Genomic DNA, 18,597 nt, shown 5'->3' with positions numbered 1-18,597 from the left:
AAAAAAGACTCCAGCTTCATAGACTTCATTTAACTTCTCTTATGAAATACAAAGTCATAATAGTGTCATTTGCTAAAGACACTCCTTCTTATTGGTTTCCTGGTGGTCCATCTGAAAAAAGTCACTTCATTAATTAGATATTAGGCCTCAAAGTGAGGTATGTTTGGGGGCGTGTCCATTTGATTGACAGGCCTGTCAGTGCAGTCAGGTTAGGGCTATAGGTGGGCGGGGCGTAGTGTCCTCGGATTCATACTGAGGTTAACTCACATCCACCACTCGCTCCAAATATGGTCATCTGCCGCCTCGAAATAGAAAGATGGTGACGACTGAAACACCGAAGTCAAGGCTTTAGATCAGCAGTTCACAAACCAGTGGGCGACGTCACAGTTGGTTGCCGGTTGATCCGAATCAGTAAACAAACAAACAGTAGCTAGTTTAATTGTTGGTAGTGTCGTCACCATCTGAGCAATGAAGTTTGAGTTTTGAATATTTAAATATAAAGTAACATTGAATTTCAGGTTTGGTAGACTGACTTGGCTATATTTGTAACATCTGATCCGATACCCACTTTTAAGCAGACTAATAATGTTATCACACCTGAATACCAACATTGGGAGCTTTTCCAGATAATCATAGTGTGTTTTTTAAAACTGCTAGTTTGGATTAAGTGTGAGGAGAATTTTTTTTCTCTTCCCTCAGTGGTTCAGTCAGTCTGAAAAAAAAAAAAAAAATCAATGTCAATCAACATAGTGTCAATAATAAAGTCGAATAACATTAGTTGCCCGATATCTGAGAGTTGATAAAAGATGAATGACTAACAGTGTGAATTATTTATCAACTGTTATAAATAATTCAAAAGTCAAGCAAACAGTGTGTTGAATGGTCTACAAAGATTAGCATTAATATAGAGTAATAAAATATGAATCAACCCTTTGAATATGCATCTTACCAACACAAGTGTGACCACCAGAAAAAGTGTGATGACCGTCTGAGCTTTTGACCGTGTGTGTGTATTTGTTTGTTCAGATTGATCAGGAGGGTCTCACACTGCCGGAGAGAAGTCTCTACCTGGGACAGGATGAGGACAGCGTGAAGGTGAACCTGCTTCCTGCTTTCTATCTTTCTCTCTCTGTCATTCAGTATCCCTAAACCACTCTTTAGTTCGCCACCACCTGCCTTCCTTTCCCCTGACAGTCCTCCTCCCATTTATTAACTCTTCTCTGCTTCTCCCTCTTTCCCATCAACTCATTTTCTCACTTCCTGTTTAACTTCATCCATGTGCTTCTTTTCCTCCAATTCTTTCTTTCTTCACCTCACTGACCTCCTTTTGTTTCTGTCTCTCCTTCCCACCTTCAACTCTTCTTGACCTCATTTTCCCCTTTATTCCCTGGCTCTCCTCCTCCCATCTGTCCTTACTGACTCTTCTCTCGCTCTTTCCTCATCAATCCACCTGTTTTCCTCTTGTCACCCGCTGTGCTTTTGTTATCCCGTCCACTTTGCCACATGTCAACCCGGTCACCGGCCGTTAACTGATGATGCCGCCGCCGCATCACCTCCTGTCTGTTAGCGCTGATGTCACTGTTGCTTCTCAGATATTGGCGGCGTACAAGGCACTGATGGAGCGCCTGCTGAGCATGCTGGGAGCTCACAACGCCACGCAGAAGTCCAAGGAGATTATACAGCTGGAGACCCGTTTGGCCAATGTGAGTCCATTGCACGTGTATATGTGTGTGTGTGTGTGTGTGTGTGTGTGTGTGTGTGTGTGTGTGTGTGTGTGTGTGTGTGTGTGTGTGTGTGTGTGTGTGTGTTTAAGTGCACAGGTGCGTACATGTGTGCAGTGTTGAGTGAAATCTCTTCTCCTCTCCAGATCACTGTGTCAGAATATGATGACCAACGAAAGGACATCAGCACCATGTATAACCGCATCACCCTCAGGCAACTACAGCGCATTGCACCCAGTGTGAGTACTGCACACACACACACACACACACACACACACACACACACACACATGAATCATTTACAAGTATGTGTGTGTGTGCACGTGCATTTTGTGTTGAAGCAGACGTGATGGATTAAGATTTGAACTCCAGCTGAGCATTTTAAGCAGTGTGGCGAGTGTGCGAGCGTGCAGGCAGAGGGTGTGTGTGTGTGTAGCGCTTCACTGCTCCCTCCCTAACCACACACACACACACACACACACACACACACACACACACACACACACACACACACTAAGTGACTCACAAACGCTGTCGCCCTGCAGGGGTAGACGAGCAGATTGAGGGCCTGAATGAAAGAAGTAGGTAGAGAGAAAAGGAGAAAATGAGAAGACATTGGGGGGATGGGAAGTGGGGGGATGGAGAGGAAAGAGGAAAAGACACTGGTGATTGAGGCAGGGAGGGAGAGAGAAGGAGGAGGAGGCGCTTTACTGAAGCTGTGCGAGCAGCGACAGAAAATCCTCAAGATGTTTCATGGTTGACGAAGGGAAGGAATGAAGAGGGAAGCAGGACAGATGGAAACTGGGCATGCACTGAAAGGAAGATAAAGAAAAGAGGGAAGAATTAGATTTTTAGTTTCTCAGCCAAAAAAGAAAAAACACCTATACACACAGTGTGAACATGAGTGTGAGTAAAAGGGGTGTGAGAGATGCTGACAAGAAAAAAGAGACGCATGGAAAGAAGCTGATTAGAGGATGGAGATTCAACTAGAGGACAAAACGCTGCTAAATGGCTTCGGTGTCTTGCAGCAAATTATTCATACAGATCTGGAGTCCAAATGCATGAAAGACCCTGGAGTTTCTATTACATGAAGTTTGACTTCAATGTAAAAGAAATCTGCAAGCTGCAGATATTCTGATGTACAATGAAAAAAACACCCCAAAAAATGGTTTTCCAAGTCAAAATATAAAATGATGCAAAGTGGTGAGACATGGATAATGCATTTGCTTCATAATGCATATTTTATCTACACTTTATTTGGCAGCAGAGAGTATTTCTTTAAAATGTATTTACAGCTGCTTGGGTGCCACTATTTTAGCCTGTTTGGTTCCAGTCACATCAGGGATCCTGACTCTGAGAAAAGCCTGAAAAGAACCGTGGTCAGTTCAGGTGTTCAGATTTGGGAGTACAGGACATGTACAGATAGTATTAGTAGTCATTCGTGGTATTTTTTCACAGAATTTAGGATTTTTATTTATAGATTGGATTGAGTCTGTGCTCCTGTAAAAAACGACCCCGTGGGTTGTTCATAGAGCTTATTGGTCCAGTAGTTTTAAAATATTTTTCTAAACATAAAAAAACTTGTTTTTACACCAACACCAAACCAAACCTTTACTATAGCACTGTTATATTATGTATTTGTTATCACTGACTTTTAAAAGGTTTTCAGTGGCATAACTCCTGCTGCCAGTACGGGTCCTGTGGATTGTATCAGAGCGTACAGATATACTAGTCTGGCTCCGCCCGACTGTTTCTCACAGCTTCAGTCTTCGCTGTGGTTACAGTCTGGAAACCCCGTCATCATTGAAGTTTGCTCAGCCACTCTGAGGGGAGGACCAATCAGCCACCGGTGGGGGTAGCTATGTACTAAGTACTGATGATGAAATAAATCCAACAATGGCGTAGATTTCTGGCGCACAACATACGGTATTTGGTGGTCGATGACGATTGAATAAAGGATGGAGGATCCTTTAATCCAATCCAATCCTGGAGGACACAGTCCTGCTCTTTAAGTACTCTCCATTGCATGAACCCCCCCTCCCCCCCAAGTGGTCTCAGACTATGTCACCCACCTGGTAAACTAGTGCTCCTATGTAAGTCAAGCGAAAAGATGTTGGGTCATATAAATTTCACGCAACATTCAACACAACAGTAAGTCAGCACAGTTTCCTGTTGCTCTTGCTTGTTTGATGTTGACAGGGAAAACTGTGTGACTGTATGAAATCTGAACCACTGTCATTCCTACTCTTACTTCAGCTTCATTGGAAACGCTTGCTGGAAAGAATCTTTCATGACAACTTCTCCGAGGATGAAGAGATCGTGGTGCTGGCTACAGATTACATACAGAAAGTCTCGGACATCATCAAGACCACTTCGAAGAGGTAAAGAAACAGAGAACGGGAGCTGGTGTGGGGTGAACGGATGATAACTCTTGAGAGTCAAATAGAGGGCCATAGTGTCATGAGTTCAAGCCTGTAGGAACTCTTCAAAACATGTCACGAGACTAAAGACTCACCTAAATCCTGTGTGGCTTCTTCGTCTTCGTCCTCTTACTCAAAGCTCCTACTGTTCTGGAGCCACGGGATGTTGGACACACATTAGGCTGAGATTAGACTCACATTATTGAGGTTAAGATTGACATGTAAATACATAAGCATCTGTCAAAAGAAGAATAAATCAATATTTGAGTAAATGATTATGAATAGATGATCAACATATACATACTATAAGCTTTTGACTTTGTTTATTTCACATGTGGGTTGGAGGTGTGCAGCAGGTAGAGCGAGATGAAGGCGCAGCAGGGTATGGAAAATCAATGAGATTATATGCATGCATTTTTGAAGCAGTACTTTTTGAGTGTGAGTAAGCGCTTTAGTTTGAGGCTGTTTAGTGTGTGTGTGTGTGTGTGTGTGTGTGTGTGTGTGTGTGCGTGTGTGTGTGTGTGTGTGTGTGTGTGTGTGTGTGTGTGTGTGTGTGTGTGTGTGTGCGTGTGTGTGTGTGTGTGTGTGTGTGTGTGTTACCTTTGGTTCAGGGCTGTCACTATGGTTTCAGCTACAACACAGTGTCACGAGGTGTATGGATTGGTTTTTGAGTGCTGATGTGCATGTATTTGCGTACGCATTGTGTGTGTGTGTGTGTGTGTGTGTGTGTGTGTGTGTGTGTGTGTGTGTGTGTGTGTGTGTGTGTGTGTGTGTGTGTGTGTGTGTGTGTGTGTGTTTGTGTGTGGGTGTGTGTGTGTGGGTGTGGGTGTTTGAGGTGAGTCACTGTTCGGTGAACTTCCAGTTCTACTGCAGCTGATTATTATTGATCTACACCCACACCTTTCTACCTCCTGCAGACTCAGACAGACGCACATGGATGGACACACACACACACACACACACACACACACACACACACACACACATGTTCTCCCCCCTTCCTCTTCTTGACACACTCCAAGGGAGGCCTCAGAAGGCTGCTGCACGTCAGGATGTGTGTTACAGCCACTGACAGCTCGCCAATAGTCACCGTGCTCGGCACAAATACACAACAGCTCTCAGGTCTCATGCATGGCTGACTGCCCGGATGACTGGCGGCTGGATTACTTGCTTGTCATTTATGTCTCAGACTGGACACATGTCTGTCTAGCAGCGTAACCTATTCAGACATTTTGGTAATTTCATGATTCACCAGTTTATGACATTACAGCTACATCCGGTGTTGGTAATTTTATTACCTCATTGCACCATTTCAGATTTATTGACTCACCGTGTGGTATCCTGCAACCTCTGATTGATTTTTGTGCCGGGGCTTTACACTGGTGTAATATTGATTAGTCATACACAAGATGTGTAATCAATTAATCAATTAAACTGCAACATATCCACTTTATCTGAGGTCATGACATGACATTGCCAAACAGATAAAAATCTGATTTTTGTACGAGGTCGTAGCTCAGGTTCTCCGTGAACCTCAGATATCACAGTGGACAGTGGAGACTTTTGTTTTACTGATACAGCTCTCATGAACATAATACTCAGGAAGTAATAGATCACCTGATGTGAACGATCAGTGGAAGCTGTCTGTTGTTGATCCATACGGACTCTGAGTCAGTACTATCGTATCTCGAAATGAGGTCCACAGTTCCCAGACACCCCCTGTGCTGCCTAGTCTTGACAATCAGAAGAAACTGCCATTTTGTGCTTTCGTTCAGCCCGACACTGTGTGTCAGCTGATCAGTATCAGCGGACATATTTGTTTCACCAACATAATTTCCTGTTCACACGGTGGCTGTGGTGTCACTTACTGTGAGCAGTTAACTAACATGTTTCACCATAATCAAACAAATAAGACAACGTAAGACGTATCTAATGTAACTGTGAGTCAGTTTACATCTTTCTTTACAGCTGTGATGTGCTCATTATGCTTATCATCCTTCTTGTGGCCAGTTTTCTGTTGATTTGCTATTTTTCACGGATGTATCTAGTTGATAGCTCTTAATCAGGTCTACGAAGCCCTGATTGGGAAGCAATTGATATATATATGAATCTTAAGTTCAACTGGAGTGACAAATTAGCATGAATCCTGGGGCTCCATGAATCCACTGCTAAATCTAGAGATGAAAGGAAATAGAGGTGAGACTGGAGGGAAATAACAGAACTGCATTTTCACAAAGATGGACTCTGACTATGGCTTGGATTTAGATCATTGTCTAATGGACTTTAGATAGATGTCTATCTGTTGCACAAAGTTCGCTCTTGGCTATCTCAGTATGGCTAATTTGCAAAAAAATTTTGGGTAAATTATAACCCTTTTTTAGAGTAAACATCATGGCTGACCCTGCCACAGCTTCATACAACTCAGCTTTGTTTCCTCCAACAAATGTATTTTGTCTTCCAGAAGAATTTAGAACATTTACAGGGAGAATCCAACATTGTAATTTAACTCCTACTATTATTATATTATATCCTGTATTTGGCTCCTTCTTCTCTTTTCCATTTCACATTTTTACAGGATACAAATAAAGATTTGTCTTCACTTTAAAATTCTTTAGTGTTTCCTACTGCTTACTTTTATCGGCCAGGACTAAACATGGGATCTTGTTACATCTTAACTACAATCATTGTAAACAACTCTTCTATCTATCAGTTCTGCTCCATTTTTTTCTTCTTTTTTTTGGGGAACAAGTTCTGCCAGATCTGTTTTATCTGGTCTTCTGCTGCTCTCCTCTCTTTGTGAAATCCAATTTTCAATCAAATCACTCCAGCATGAATACACATTGAGTGAGGTCCATATTCTCATGAAGGGATTCTTAATCCCCTTTGTAAAGGTACAGTTACCATCGCCACTGACATCCATCAGCCCTGGCTCTTTTGTTCTCGGGTTTGATCCTCAGTCTCTTCCCTTGTTGTTTACCAATCTTCTCTTTCAGTTGTACGTCCATCCATCCCCCCCGATGGCTTCAGTAATAGATCCTACACAATGTTTCAATCATCCCCTCTCCCTGTCTAACTGACATCCTGTGTTTTCGCCCCTTCATCATTCGCTCCCTCAGTCAGCTGGGATGTTTGGGAGATACGAGCTTCAGTGTGGAGCTACACACATTTAGAAGATGGAGTATTTATCCTGGTAAACCTGCCTGCACTGGTTCAAATGACTGACGGGTGTTCAACAACACTGTGTTAAGGTTACTTCTTCAAAATCAAACACTTAAACACTTAAACATGTGGCTCTAACCTCTTCCCCACCGCACAATGGCACTTAACATTTAGTAAAATTGCATTTAGGGTAAAGAATTTTTTAAACATGTACAAGTACATTTTCAGGCATTGATTAAAAGTACGCAAGCCCAGAAAAGAAAAAAAATGACATATAGTTAGGAAGGATAAAAACAACAAAACAGTAATTCAAAATAACAATATCAGAAATGAGGCGATGATTGTGAGCTTTTTAGGCAGTCAACTCGAGCTGCTCCGCTCTTACTCGAGACATGCTAACATACACACCCTCCAAATTTGGTTGTCTATTTAAGTCACCTCGGCGGTGCAGCGGTGCACGAGTCAGCACTGTCGCGTCACTCAGGGTACTCCGGCTTCCTCCCACCGTCCAAAGACATGCATGTCAGGTAATTGGTGATTCTCACAAAAATTGCCCATGAGAGTGCGATGGTATGTGTTTCCGTCTGTCTCTATGTGTTGGCCCAGTGATAGACGGACGACCCGTCCAGGGTGTACCCCGCCTTCGCCCTAAGTCAGCTGGGATAGGCTCCAGCACCCCCGTGACCCTGTACAGGATAAAGCGGGTATAGATAATAGACGAATCGATGTTTAAGCTACCAAAAACTACCCATCTCTGCCCTCTGCTGCTCTGCATCAGTGCTGCTGCATGTACTTTCAGCGCCGCCACCACCCTGGCATCCACCTGCAGGCTCCATGACATATTAATAACATACTGAGGTGTGCAAAACTTGCTTTGTAAAAGATCTGTTGGTTTTATTAAAACTTGCAATGCTGAAGGAACAGTTAAAACTATTAATTTGCTTTATGGGATACGCCACCATGTGTCAAGTTTATAACATGGATTCTCTGTCTCAGGTCCAGTACAAACCAAACCTGATGAATAATCTGTTATTTTCTCAGACTTTAGAGCCACAGAGGACATCTTCACAGGCTGAGTAGTAACTCCTCTTGATAAGTAATCTTTATGTGTAAAATCAGTGGTGCAGTGGTGTAAGAAAACAATCAGGAATGTGACACACCACATTTGTTGATTTAAAAGTCTACTTTTACCTCTAATCCCATTATTTTGGAAAAACATGATTCTTATTTGTACTATTCTTTTTTTTTTTTTTTTTTTTTTTTTACTTTTCCTGGCAGGTTTTGGCTTCAACACAATAACAGTAGTAACATTTGAACTTTGAACTCTGTCTCGAAGCTTCTGACTCGTCTCGTTCATCATCACCTCACCAAACTCTTTTCTGTCCAAACCTCCACTGCACCAGCTCTCTCCTTCTCTTCCTCCTGCATCGCTCTTTCTTCACTCTGCCTGATAACCATCTCCTTCCCCCCAGCTTCAATTCCCCCAACACCTCTCCACTCTCCCATTGTCCCTCTCTCCATCTCTGCCCCGGTCACTTCCTCCCTTCGTCTTTCTTTCCATCCTCTCTCTCTTATCTTCTTTCTCTCGTTCTCCATCTTCCTCCCACCACCAGTCCATCTCCAGGTTCTGCCTGTTAGGAAGTTCATTACTGGGGTTTAAACAAAGGTTGCCATTGCTAGTTCACAGTTGCACACATGCAAATGGAGCAACAGAGCTATTTCATTTCCTGAGGGGTGTTGCTCGTTAGCATAGCTTATGAGGACTTGGTTTAAAAAGCTCCATTTCCTCACATCATGGGGTCTCTCCAGTCCTGCCTGTTACTCACCAGTTACACAGCTTGTTACAAACAAAAACACACATGCCCACAAATAATAAATACAGATACCAGGGAGGTGAAGTTAGCACTCACACTGGGATAACACAAATGTGAACCTGAACTTCCTTCTTTTTACTGCTTTCTCTGATAAACAGTTATGTTACAGCCTGTTCTTATTTCCCAAAAACATGACAAAGTCCATGAATGGAGGAGAAACACGGGATCTTCACCTGAGAGTGTTCAAGTCTGAGAGAAAGCAAAGTCAGTTTGGATTTGTTTTTGTTAACCTATTTAATTTGGTGACATATCCAAACTTATTTACATGACATCTGTAATGTTACTTATGTAAAATTGCTTATTAGACCCAAATTATGATCTTTTTCTAACTTTCAGACACGCACACACGCACACACACACACACACACACACACACACACACACACACACACACACACACACACACACACACACACACACACACACGCACAAACACACACACACACACGCACAAACACACACACACGCACACACACACACACACACACACACACACACACACACACACACACACACACACACACTTGAACTTCTTGTTTCCTCCTTCTTTCTGTGGCGTGTCGATATTTCCAACATACAGGAGCAACAATACTGTGATGTGAAAAGATCATACGGAAAATGTATGTCATATTTGTCATATCAACTGCTGCACTTGTAACACCCACGAAGTATGAGTCCTGTGAACACACACACACACACACACACACACACACACACACACACACACACACACACACCATTATTTGGCTCATCGCAGTAAGAGTCGGGGGTCGTGGCCCATTGTGTCAGTGACCAGTAGAGCAGATGAAGAGGACGTTTTGTTCCTCTCAAAGCCACTAATGGACCTCAGAAAAACACTTTTTGTACTCTGCTGGAGTCTGTCACTCAAACACACACACACACACACACACACACACACACACACACACACACACACACACACACACACACACACACACACACACAAAGTCCAGGAGGACACTTACTGTTGTAACACAACTGAAGTGGATGGTACAGGCTGACATTTGTACAAATACAGAAAAACAGAGGAGGAAAGTTTGGATTCTTGTTAAAGACTGTGAAGATGCACTCGTAGAGAGGAAGAGGTGAAGACAAGTGGGAAGAAGAAACATCTGCCTGTTTTTAGGATGACATGATGGTTAGAAATCTATGAATACTCTTTCCTTTGCTTCCTTCCTTCCATTCTCTCATTCTCTCATTTTCATCTTCACCCACCCATTAATCCATCCACCAATCAATTTATCCACCCAACCATCATCCATCCATTCATCCAACCTTTATCCATACATCCATACATCCATATATTAATCCATCCATCCATTCATTTATCCATCTAAACATCATCCATGTATCTATCCATTCACTTATCCATCCATTTATTTATTATTATATCCATCCATCCATCCATCCATCCATCCATCCATCCATCCATCCATCCATCCATCCTGTACCTTTTATTCCCCATATTTTTCTTCTCACTTCTTTCTCCTCCTCTCCTTTATATTGTTTTTTTTATGTCCTTTTACCTCCATCTATTTCTCAAGCCCTCCATCACTCTCTCCATCTTAATAGGCACCTATTGACTGAGTCTTTCTCTTCATTGTTCTCTCTCTCCATCCCTCCCATGTTCTCACATGGATGTCTTCGCCATCATACAAGTCTACCGACAAGAACACTCACACCATCTCTTTTTTCTTCTTCTTTCTTCCTTCAGTGTGTGTGTGTGTGTGTGTGTGTGTGTGTGTGTGTGTGTGTGTGTGTGTGTGTGTGTGTGTGTGTGTGTGTGTGCGTGTGTGTGTGTGTGTGTGTTTGTGTAAATGTGTGCGGTCCCTAAGCACTGTGGAGACTGCAGCCAATCCCATTAGCCAGATGAGCAGGCCTCCAATGAAGGGGAAAGCATAATGACAACAGCAGCGTCTCTCTCACACACTCCTCCCTCGCTGCTACCGCTGCCTCCCTCCCTCCTCCCTCCCTCCCTCTCCGTCTGCTCCCTCCACTCATCCGTCACTCTGCGAGTGTGGGAATTCAGTGAGTGTTTGTGTGGAGCAATTTGAAGGCTAGCAGGAGAGTCTGTCATATTCAGGTGAGTTTCAGCGCACAATATTGTGAGTAATCGAGAGAAGTGAAACAGCCATAGTTGAGGGTTCACTTCCTGCTGGGTCCACTGCCTTCAAAAAAGATATACACTTGATGTAGCTGCAAAGCATTTTATAGATGAAGCGGTTGACCAAACAGTGGATTTCACGGCTCTGTAGCGTTCAGCAGTCGAGGTTTGATTCCCAGCAGGGCCTCCTGGGTTGAAAATATGTGCCGTCAAGCTACTATAAGGTACTTTGGATAAAAGTCACCACTAAAACTCATGAAATGTCTGTGATTTTCTGTCTCTGTGCTGTTTGCAGTCTGAAAGCTGATGTGTGTCCCGTTATTTCAAAATTTCATTTTATCATTTAACAGACAGAGCGATCAAACTCCTGAGTGTCAGTCTGAAATTACAGAGTACCTCTGGGGAAGTTTGGAAAAGAGGCGGCCCTCCCTCCTCCATTACCCACAGGGTCATTACCTGCAGTAATGTGTTGATGCTGTGCAAGAGGACGGTGTCTTTTCATCTCCCTAACTAGCCCCATTAAAATCCATTCAGCTAATGAGCCTTCACTCAGTCCTCCGGTGATTAAGACCTACTGCTTTTTCAGTGCAGCGCTCTCACAGACTCTGCTTTCATTGAGCTGTGCTGTGACTCCATTACTGCTCAAATGTGCACACAGACACATACAACACCAGTGACCATGTGGAAGGGGGTATGGGGAGGGGGGGGGCTTTCACACAATAAGGGCGTTTTTAGGGAGCAACACATGTTAGATTTGACATGTTTGAAATAGTTCATTTTACTTACAAAGTGATGCAATGTTGATAAAAGTTGGGTCTTATTCCAGGTGAAGGTTTTATGTGAAAGAAAATTGTGGATCCAAAATATGAAAACGATGATAATTCTTTTGAAGTTCACTCAAGTACAATTCAAGTATTTTAGTAAAACTTTATGCTACTTCATACTTCAAATCCACTACATTTTAGAGGGAAATATTACTCTTTAAACTCCACTACTTTCATCTGACAGCTATAGCTGCTAATTACTCTTCCAATTAAGATTTTACATTAAAAACAATGAATAAGCTTGTGATATGATAAAGCAGAGTAGAATAAAGAAGTACCTACTTGAAGGGTTACAGGGGTTAGATCTCCTGTAACTAAAGCTCTTTAATATTTCACAAAAGCAAGAAGTAGAAACTTTGTCAAAAAATTGCCACCGATTTGTAAAGCAGAAATGTCTTTGTCTTTCCCGTCTCATTAATCATCTCACTGCCCCGTAGTTGCAACAGTAAAAAATACTGCTCACACACAGCAGTATTATCAATGTAATAATTTAATATAGTTGTAATACATTGGCCGCCCATAACAATTCACTCAAAATCAGACTCAAAAACAAGTCTCCCAGCTGAGGGTTCAATTAGAAGAGATCATTAGATGATGATAATAATACATGATTTATTGAAGTAATGAGTTTGATTTATAAATCTTGGTAGTTAGATTCCGCCCACAAAGTGTAGGGCGATGTCCCAGATGGATGTAGGCTATAGGGCAGGACCCCCGCTGGAGGTGGTGGAGTGGAGTATACGGATTTCAAAATTTGGGGTTATGCTTCACCAAATCACAACATAAGACATCTCTGGGCACTTAAGAAAGGAACCCAACAAATCCCAGATGAGCGATAGTTGGGAAGAAAAAACCTCCTTTTAACAGGAAGAAAGCGAGAGGGGAGATCGATGATGACTGATGGGACCTTCGGTGGAGAGTCCCAGGAAAACCAGACGTATCAGCTGGTGATGAGGAGGAGGGTTTCGCATCAGGAGGTCTGAGAGGCAGAATGACAGAATTACGATGCTAGTTAAAGAACAGGGATGAGAAACTGATTGGCTCAAAAGCGCAGGCAGAGAGATCATTTGGCAAATATGGTGCAAACAAAATTATGAATGAGTGATTTGACAGCGTGGGAAAACGGAGCATTCACAGAGGGGGAATTAAACCAGGACGCGAGGTTACAGATCCTCCTTCATTCCTGTGTCTGTTCCCTCCAACCACCCTAAAACTCCTCCATACTTCGAATATCAGTCTTTTTACTTGTCACATCACCTCCTTCTTCATAACTCTCTGACACCAACGGCTTTGAAGAAACGGCAGTATTTCAGTATCTGGGAATGAGACCCGGCTGTAGAGACAACATGTAAATAACCTTGAAGTAACTGGCAGGCAGTTTCTTTATAGTCTTGCCCGCCCATCACTTCCAGCCGAAGACATCGCTGACTGGTCTCTCCATGAACGCAGACAGATAAAATTGATATAAACCCTCCATCAAACTCCCAGTGAAACAGCAGAAAACTAAAGGAGCGTTATTAGTAACTGGAAATTCATGCATCACCGACCAAAGGGGGATGTTCATCATCTTCAGACAGCAGCCTCATCACTGATCTAAATGAATGCTTGTATCTGGAAGGCTCTTCTTTTGACGTGTTACTTGGCTGCGCTGTTTTTTTCTCCCGTACCTGTTGTAGCAACAAATCACCATTTAATCCAAAGATAACAAATACAACACCAATACAAAATGTCCCATGTATGAAATACTGGGCGAAATTATGAATAAACAACACTCCTCATTTGATGGCTGATAAGAACCCACTCCTCAGGTTGTTTGACACCCGTCTTCTGATACCAAACATATTTCAATCGGGAGATTTGATTTGAGTGAACGAATACAAGATTTTATCGTCGTGCAGGAAAAACAAGAGAAACGTGAGAGTCTGATTAGACTCCGATGTGATGTCATCATGTTTAAAGGGGGTGATGCAGTACAGTAAACACGTGGTGGTGGTGATGATCTGAGGAATTCAATTCAATTATATAGCACCAGATAAAAAAAATCAGTCGGTACAGGGCACTTAACATCATAAGGCCCTTCCATCGAACCTCATACATAACAGAGAGGAACTAAACAATTTAAATCTGGATGAGATGAGGAGGACTTTGATGAGTTGGACACTGGATATAAGACTGCAGGTGAATGAGGCGGATCGCCATTATGTGACGGCTGATGCAAAAGAGAAGAGACCAGATATACATTTTGACAACAGTGGTTGGCTGATTGAGATCGTGGCAAAATTTGATTGGTTTACCGAAAACGGCTAGTAGTCAGGTGATTAGAAGAAGCAGGAAGAGAGAGAATTGAGAATGAATGAGTCACAAATATGGTCTTCCTGATTAAATTTACATTGATCTTCATTAGTCCTCTCTAATCTGACACCCATGTTGACATCAATTGTTAGATCCTTCCAAAGTACATACAAGAATAATAGCGCTAAGATACAAAATAATAAGAGTTTTCATCTCCAAAAAATGTGAACAAGTGCTGTTTTAACTATATTTTAATGAACTCAGCTCTCTTGTTTTTTGGTGAGGACCATCTCTAATAATCAACTGTGATCTGTGTGGTTGTGATAAGTAACACTCAACATAAATTAATGGCCATTGTGAGTTTGGTTTTCAGTAACCACACAGCTCATTGTGGATTATCCCCTCTTACTCCGAGAGATTACTGTCATTACTTTTCCTCAAAGATGCCTCAAATAAAACCGCTCACCGCACCTCATACACAGCAGAGGAATGCTGTACAGTTTTACCATTATCATATAGATGACTTCCACACATGTGGCTGCACTCCTGGGCACACACACACTCACTCACACACACACACACACACACACAAAGATATTCACATGGATGAAGTGAAAGTCTAAACTCACACCTGTCCCAGTGCAAATAAATAACGTGGAACAAATACTTGACAACAAAACCAGCTAATGAAGTGCAGCAGCCACACCTGCACTGTAACATATGTTGATTAGTAGACACCACCTGAGTCTCCCATTCATTTATTCCCCCTCCCTTCCGCCACCTCCTGCCGTCCTCTCACTTTTCCCGTCAATTAAATTCACTTCACAAGTGCTTTGTTGGCGGGACCTCGGGGTGCAGTTGCCAAGGCGCTTTTTGATTTAATATCTGTCACACATAGGGAAAATGATGGGGAAAAAAAATAAGATAATAAAGGGGAAAACAACAACAACATGCCGCAAGGTTTGCATGGGGCCTCACAGCAGGAGAAGGGGGCATTTGTCCCCGCAGGGCAGATTAGATGTGCACACCCAGTGGGGGCACGAGGACACACCAGCACTCCATTGTCTGGGGGGAGAAGACACAGCTTGAATACATAAATCAATGATCCATTTTCTTTCTGTTTGCCTCTCCTCTCAGCTGCCTCTCCGCTGCGAGTCAGTCTGGGTTGGAGGGAGCTGTTCTTTAGCTGTCAGGCCCTCTTGACTTCTCACTATTCGTTCTCGATCACTGTCTCCATCTTGTTTTCTCGCTGACTTTTCTGACTCTTAAGGGTTTTAGAGGGCAGATGGAAAAACAGCACTTTGTGCCAGATGAGACATGATCGCGGCTCGACAGTGTAGATGTCACTTTACAAAGAGAACAAAAGAGACGGTGCGCTGGTAAGTGTGCTTACATTAAAGCGATACTATGCAGTAAAAGCAACACACTCTTATTCTTACAAGTGAAAGATTAATTCGTAAGAAACCCTCGTTGAGTTCAGTACACTCGGGTTTTGCTGCTGCAGTCTTACTTGTTCTGGGATGACCACAATCTATCAAGGAGACCAGATAACAAGATGGCGCCTCATTTACTGGAATGAAAAACTTGTCAGTCGCACATACCACGAAAAAGTTTCCCAAACTTCCACCATTAGATACCAGGATCTTCCACTTTAGTATAATTGTGCATTTAATGCAGGTGCATCAGCATCCGTCGAGCCCGTAGAGAGCATGTGACTGAGCTGGCTTACTTGTGGTTTAAAAAAAAATCATACGGCTTCTCTTGACTTTCCAAAAGTTTTTGAGCCAAATGTGTCAAATTCTCACGATGCCATTTTACTTTCACCCCTTTTCCGATGAATGTGTACGCAAAACTGTTTTCTGGGCTTTTTTAACTGTGAAAGTTACAATCTCTGTTCGCAGGACTTTTTGTGTTTTCTTGTTCCCAAAACTCAGAATTGAAGTGGGAATAAAAGCTTTTAGGTTTCTCTGCACGTTTTTTTTAAAACCTTACAGACTGAGATGAAGCTCCAGAACCCTGAACGGTTACTGTAGAACTACATATTGGTCAAATCTATTGAGTTCAGGCTGTCTGCGTCTAAATGTTACATCTGATCATTTTTCCCGTTTCTCAAAACTGTGTTTTTATTTAAATCTTTGGAAGTCTGTGTTTCATCTCATCATTCCTGATGTTATTTTAATCTATGAAAGAAGAAATACTTTGATCTCAGCTGGGCAAACCTGGTTAAATAAAGGCTGAAAAAATAAGATAGCATAAAGAGAGGAAGTTGTTTTGAACTTTTTAATTATCAGAAGCAAGTTTTCTTTTCTTTTTTCAAATATGAATTAAATAATGTACCTGGTTTCCTCTGCTTTCCTCTGTCCTAGAGTTCTCCATAACTACATGCTGTGGCGCATCGTGGCAGCACTCAGTGAGCACCTGTCCACCGCCTTCCGCAGCACCATCCACGAATTCTCCCGAGAGATTGACGGCACCGAGCAGCAGCTGGAGCTGGGCCGGCTCTGCCTCACGCAGGCCAACAAACACTTCGGCATGGCCCTGGGAGCCCTGTTCGTCCAGCAGCACTTCTCCTCACAGAGCAAGGCCAAGGTGTGGATACGGGCGGGCCGAAGGGTGGTCGGTGCTGCGGTCGAGTGATGTGTATGGACTGGATGGAGGAATGAATTGTTTTGATTTTCTCCTGTGCTCAGAGGGAGAAAAAAAAAACCTCCTCTTGCCATTCGCATAGACGGTAACAAAATAAAAACTGCCAAGTAGATCTTTACGACCTCCAAAACATCAAATCTGAATTATCAGTAGAGTTTCCTAACTCCTTACTGTTGGCTCCTAACTGAGGCAGCTGAACCTGAGAGATCTGAAACCTGACTACTGCCTACTGCTTTATTTAATCCATCACTGACTATTGAATATAATCTAAATGCAGTCTGTGTCCCAGTTCTCTTCTAAACAGTAATTCTAAGCAGCATATCTTGTGATCACAATTGAGCATATAGAACAAGTAAGTGTGCAAACAAAGTAGTAAATGCTTGAGCGGGAAATGATTGTTCCACATAACAAATCATTATAAAAAATATCTAAAATCAGAGAAAACAACAATAAAAAAGTAATATTCAGCTTTATCAGGGATAGAACAATGAAGTCTTTCTATCATTGTTCCTCCTGTCTCAATAAGATAAGTTAGAAGATGGGAAGTTAAGAGTTAGAAAACTGAATTTTATGAACAAACTATTGATCATTGTTATTGTTCAAAAGAAGAAATCATCATAAAAGACAACAGTTGCAAATATGGATGACTATAAGGCGTATTAATCTCTGTGTCCAATAGGGTAGAACCGTTTTGCAATAAACTTCCTTTCACTCTGAGGATTTGAGTCCTTCGTCAAAGAGCGGTAGTTTACCAAATGACAGTATCAGACACAAAGGAATCCTTCCATTGATAAAGATTTGGGTTCGTGACACTGCCTGTGCTGCTATCATTCTGAAATTAATTGCATCTGTAGCTGCCAGCACTTACATGTAAAACCCTAGAAACAATTCTTAATTAAATATGATGTGCGCTGTATTCCACTGAAACCCAGTGAATCAACAGGAAGACATTAGTATGCAGCACACATTGTGTGCATTTAGTGCGATATGTGGTACAAAAAAAACCTATTATCTGTTCGCCACGCTTTGCATTGGGTATCGAGTACCCTGAAACACAAGGGGAAAATGCAGGCAGTGATGAGCAATTAAACTGCAATTCCCATTGGCTGTATTAGAAAATAGTTGTACTTGGAAACACGTTTTCCACCAGAACTGTGGTGAACACTTTTTTTTGGTCCAGTTCATCTTTTTTTCCTGTAGATGTGCAGGGGCGTTGTCCAGCTGTGCATTTTGAAATGACTGATTGATTCCTGAATACCTTTCATTCACTGCGTTTTGTTTTGTATTTGACTCTCTGCCGAGGTCAGTCGCAATCCCCCCACCTCTGCCCTCTGGCCCCCTTCACTCTCACCTTAATCCTTCCTCATATGTATTCTTATCTCGGTCTCATGTCCAGTCTCTGACATGGGGATATGGTTCCCAATGGGATCTCTAACCTGTGTAACCCCGTGCTCTTTCTGTAAGCCCTTCATCATCTCCCTTTCACCTGTCCACCCAATACTCTTCATCTTACATTGAGCCATCTGTCTTCTTCTC

The 18,597-nt window shown here is 42.4% G+C and overlaps 1 protein-coding gene across 3 annotated transcripts in view; it reads left to right on the top strand.

Moving 5' to 3' along the window:
* LOC138197001 (endothelin-converting enzyme-like 1) overlaps nucleotides 1-18,597 on the top strand; it is a 52,824-nt gene that overhangs the window by 9,535 nt on the left and 24,692 nt on the right. For all 3 annotated transcript variants that reach the window (XM_069147435.1, XM_069147436.1, XM_069147434.1), the window contains exons 3-7: nucleotides 1,027-1,095; nucleotides 1,593-1,703; nucleotides 1,868-1,960; nucleotides 3,978-4,102; nucleotides 16,782-17,004. In XM_069147435.1, coding sequence (XP_069003536.1) covers nucleotides 1,027-1,095; nucleotides 1,593-1,703; nucleotides 1,868-1,960; nucleotides 3,978-4,102; nucleotides 16,782-17,004 — 621 coding nt within the window. The remainder of the gene's footprint in view (nucleotides 1-1,026; nucleotides 1,096-1,592; nucleotides 1,704-1,867; nucleotides 1,961-3,977; nucleotides 4,103-16,781; nucleotides 17,005-18,597) is intronic.

The sequence above is a fragment of the Embiotoca jacksoni genome, unplaced genomic scaffold, assembly GCF_022577435.1.
Source record: "Embiotoca jacksoni isolate LCO1_2020_lvr unplaced genomic scaffold, fEmbJac1.0.p SCAF_14, whole genome shotgun sequence".
Lineage (NCBI taxonomy): Eukaryota > Metazoa > Chordata > Actinopteri > Embiotocidae > Embiotoca > Embiotoca jacksoni.
Note: the sequence above shows the minus strand (reverse complement) of the source record. Positions and strands in the feature narration are given on the sequence as shown.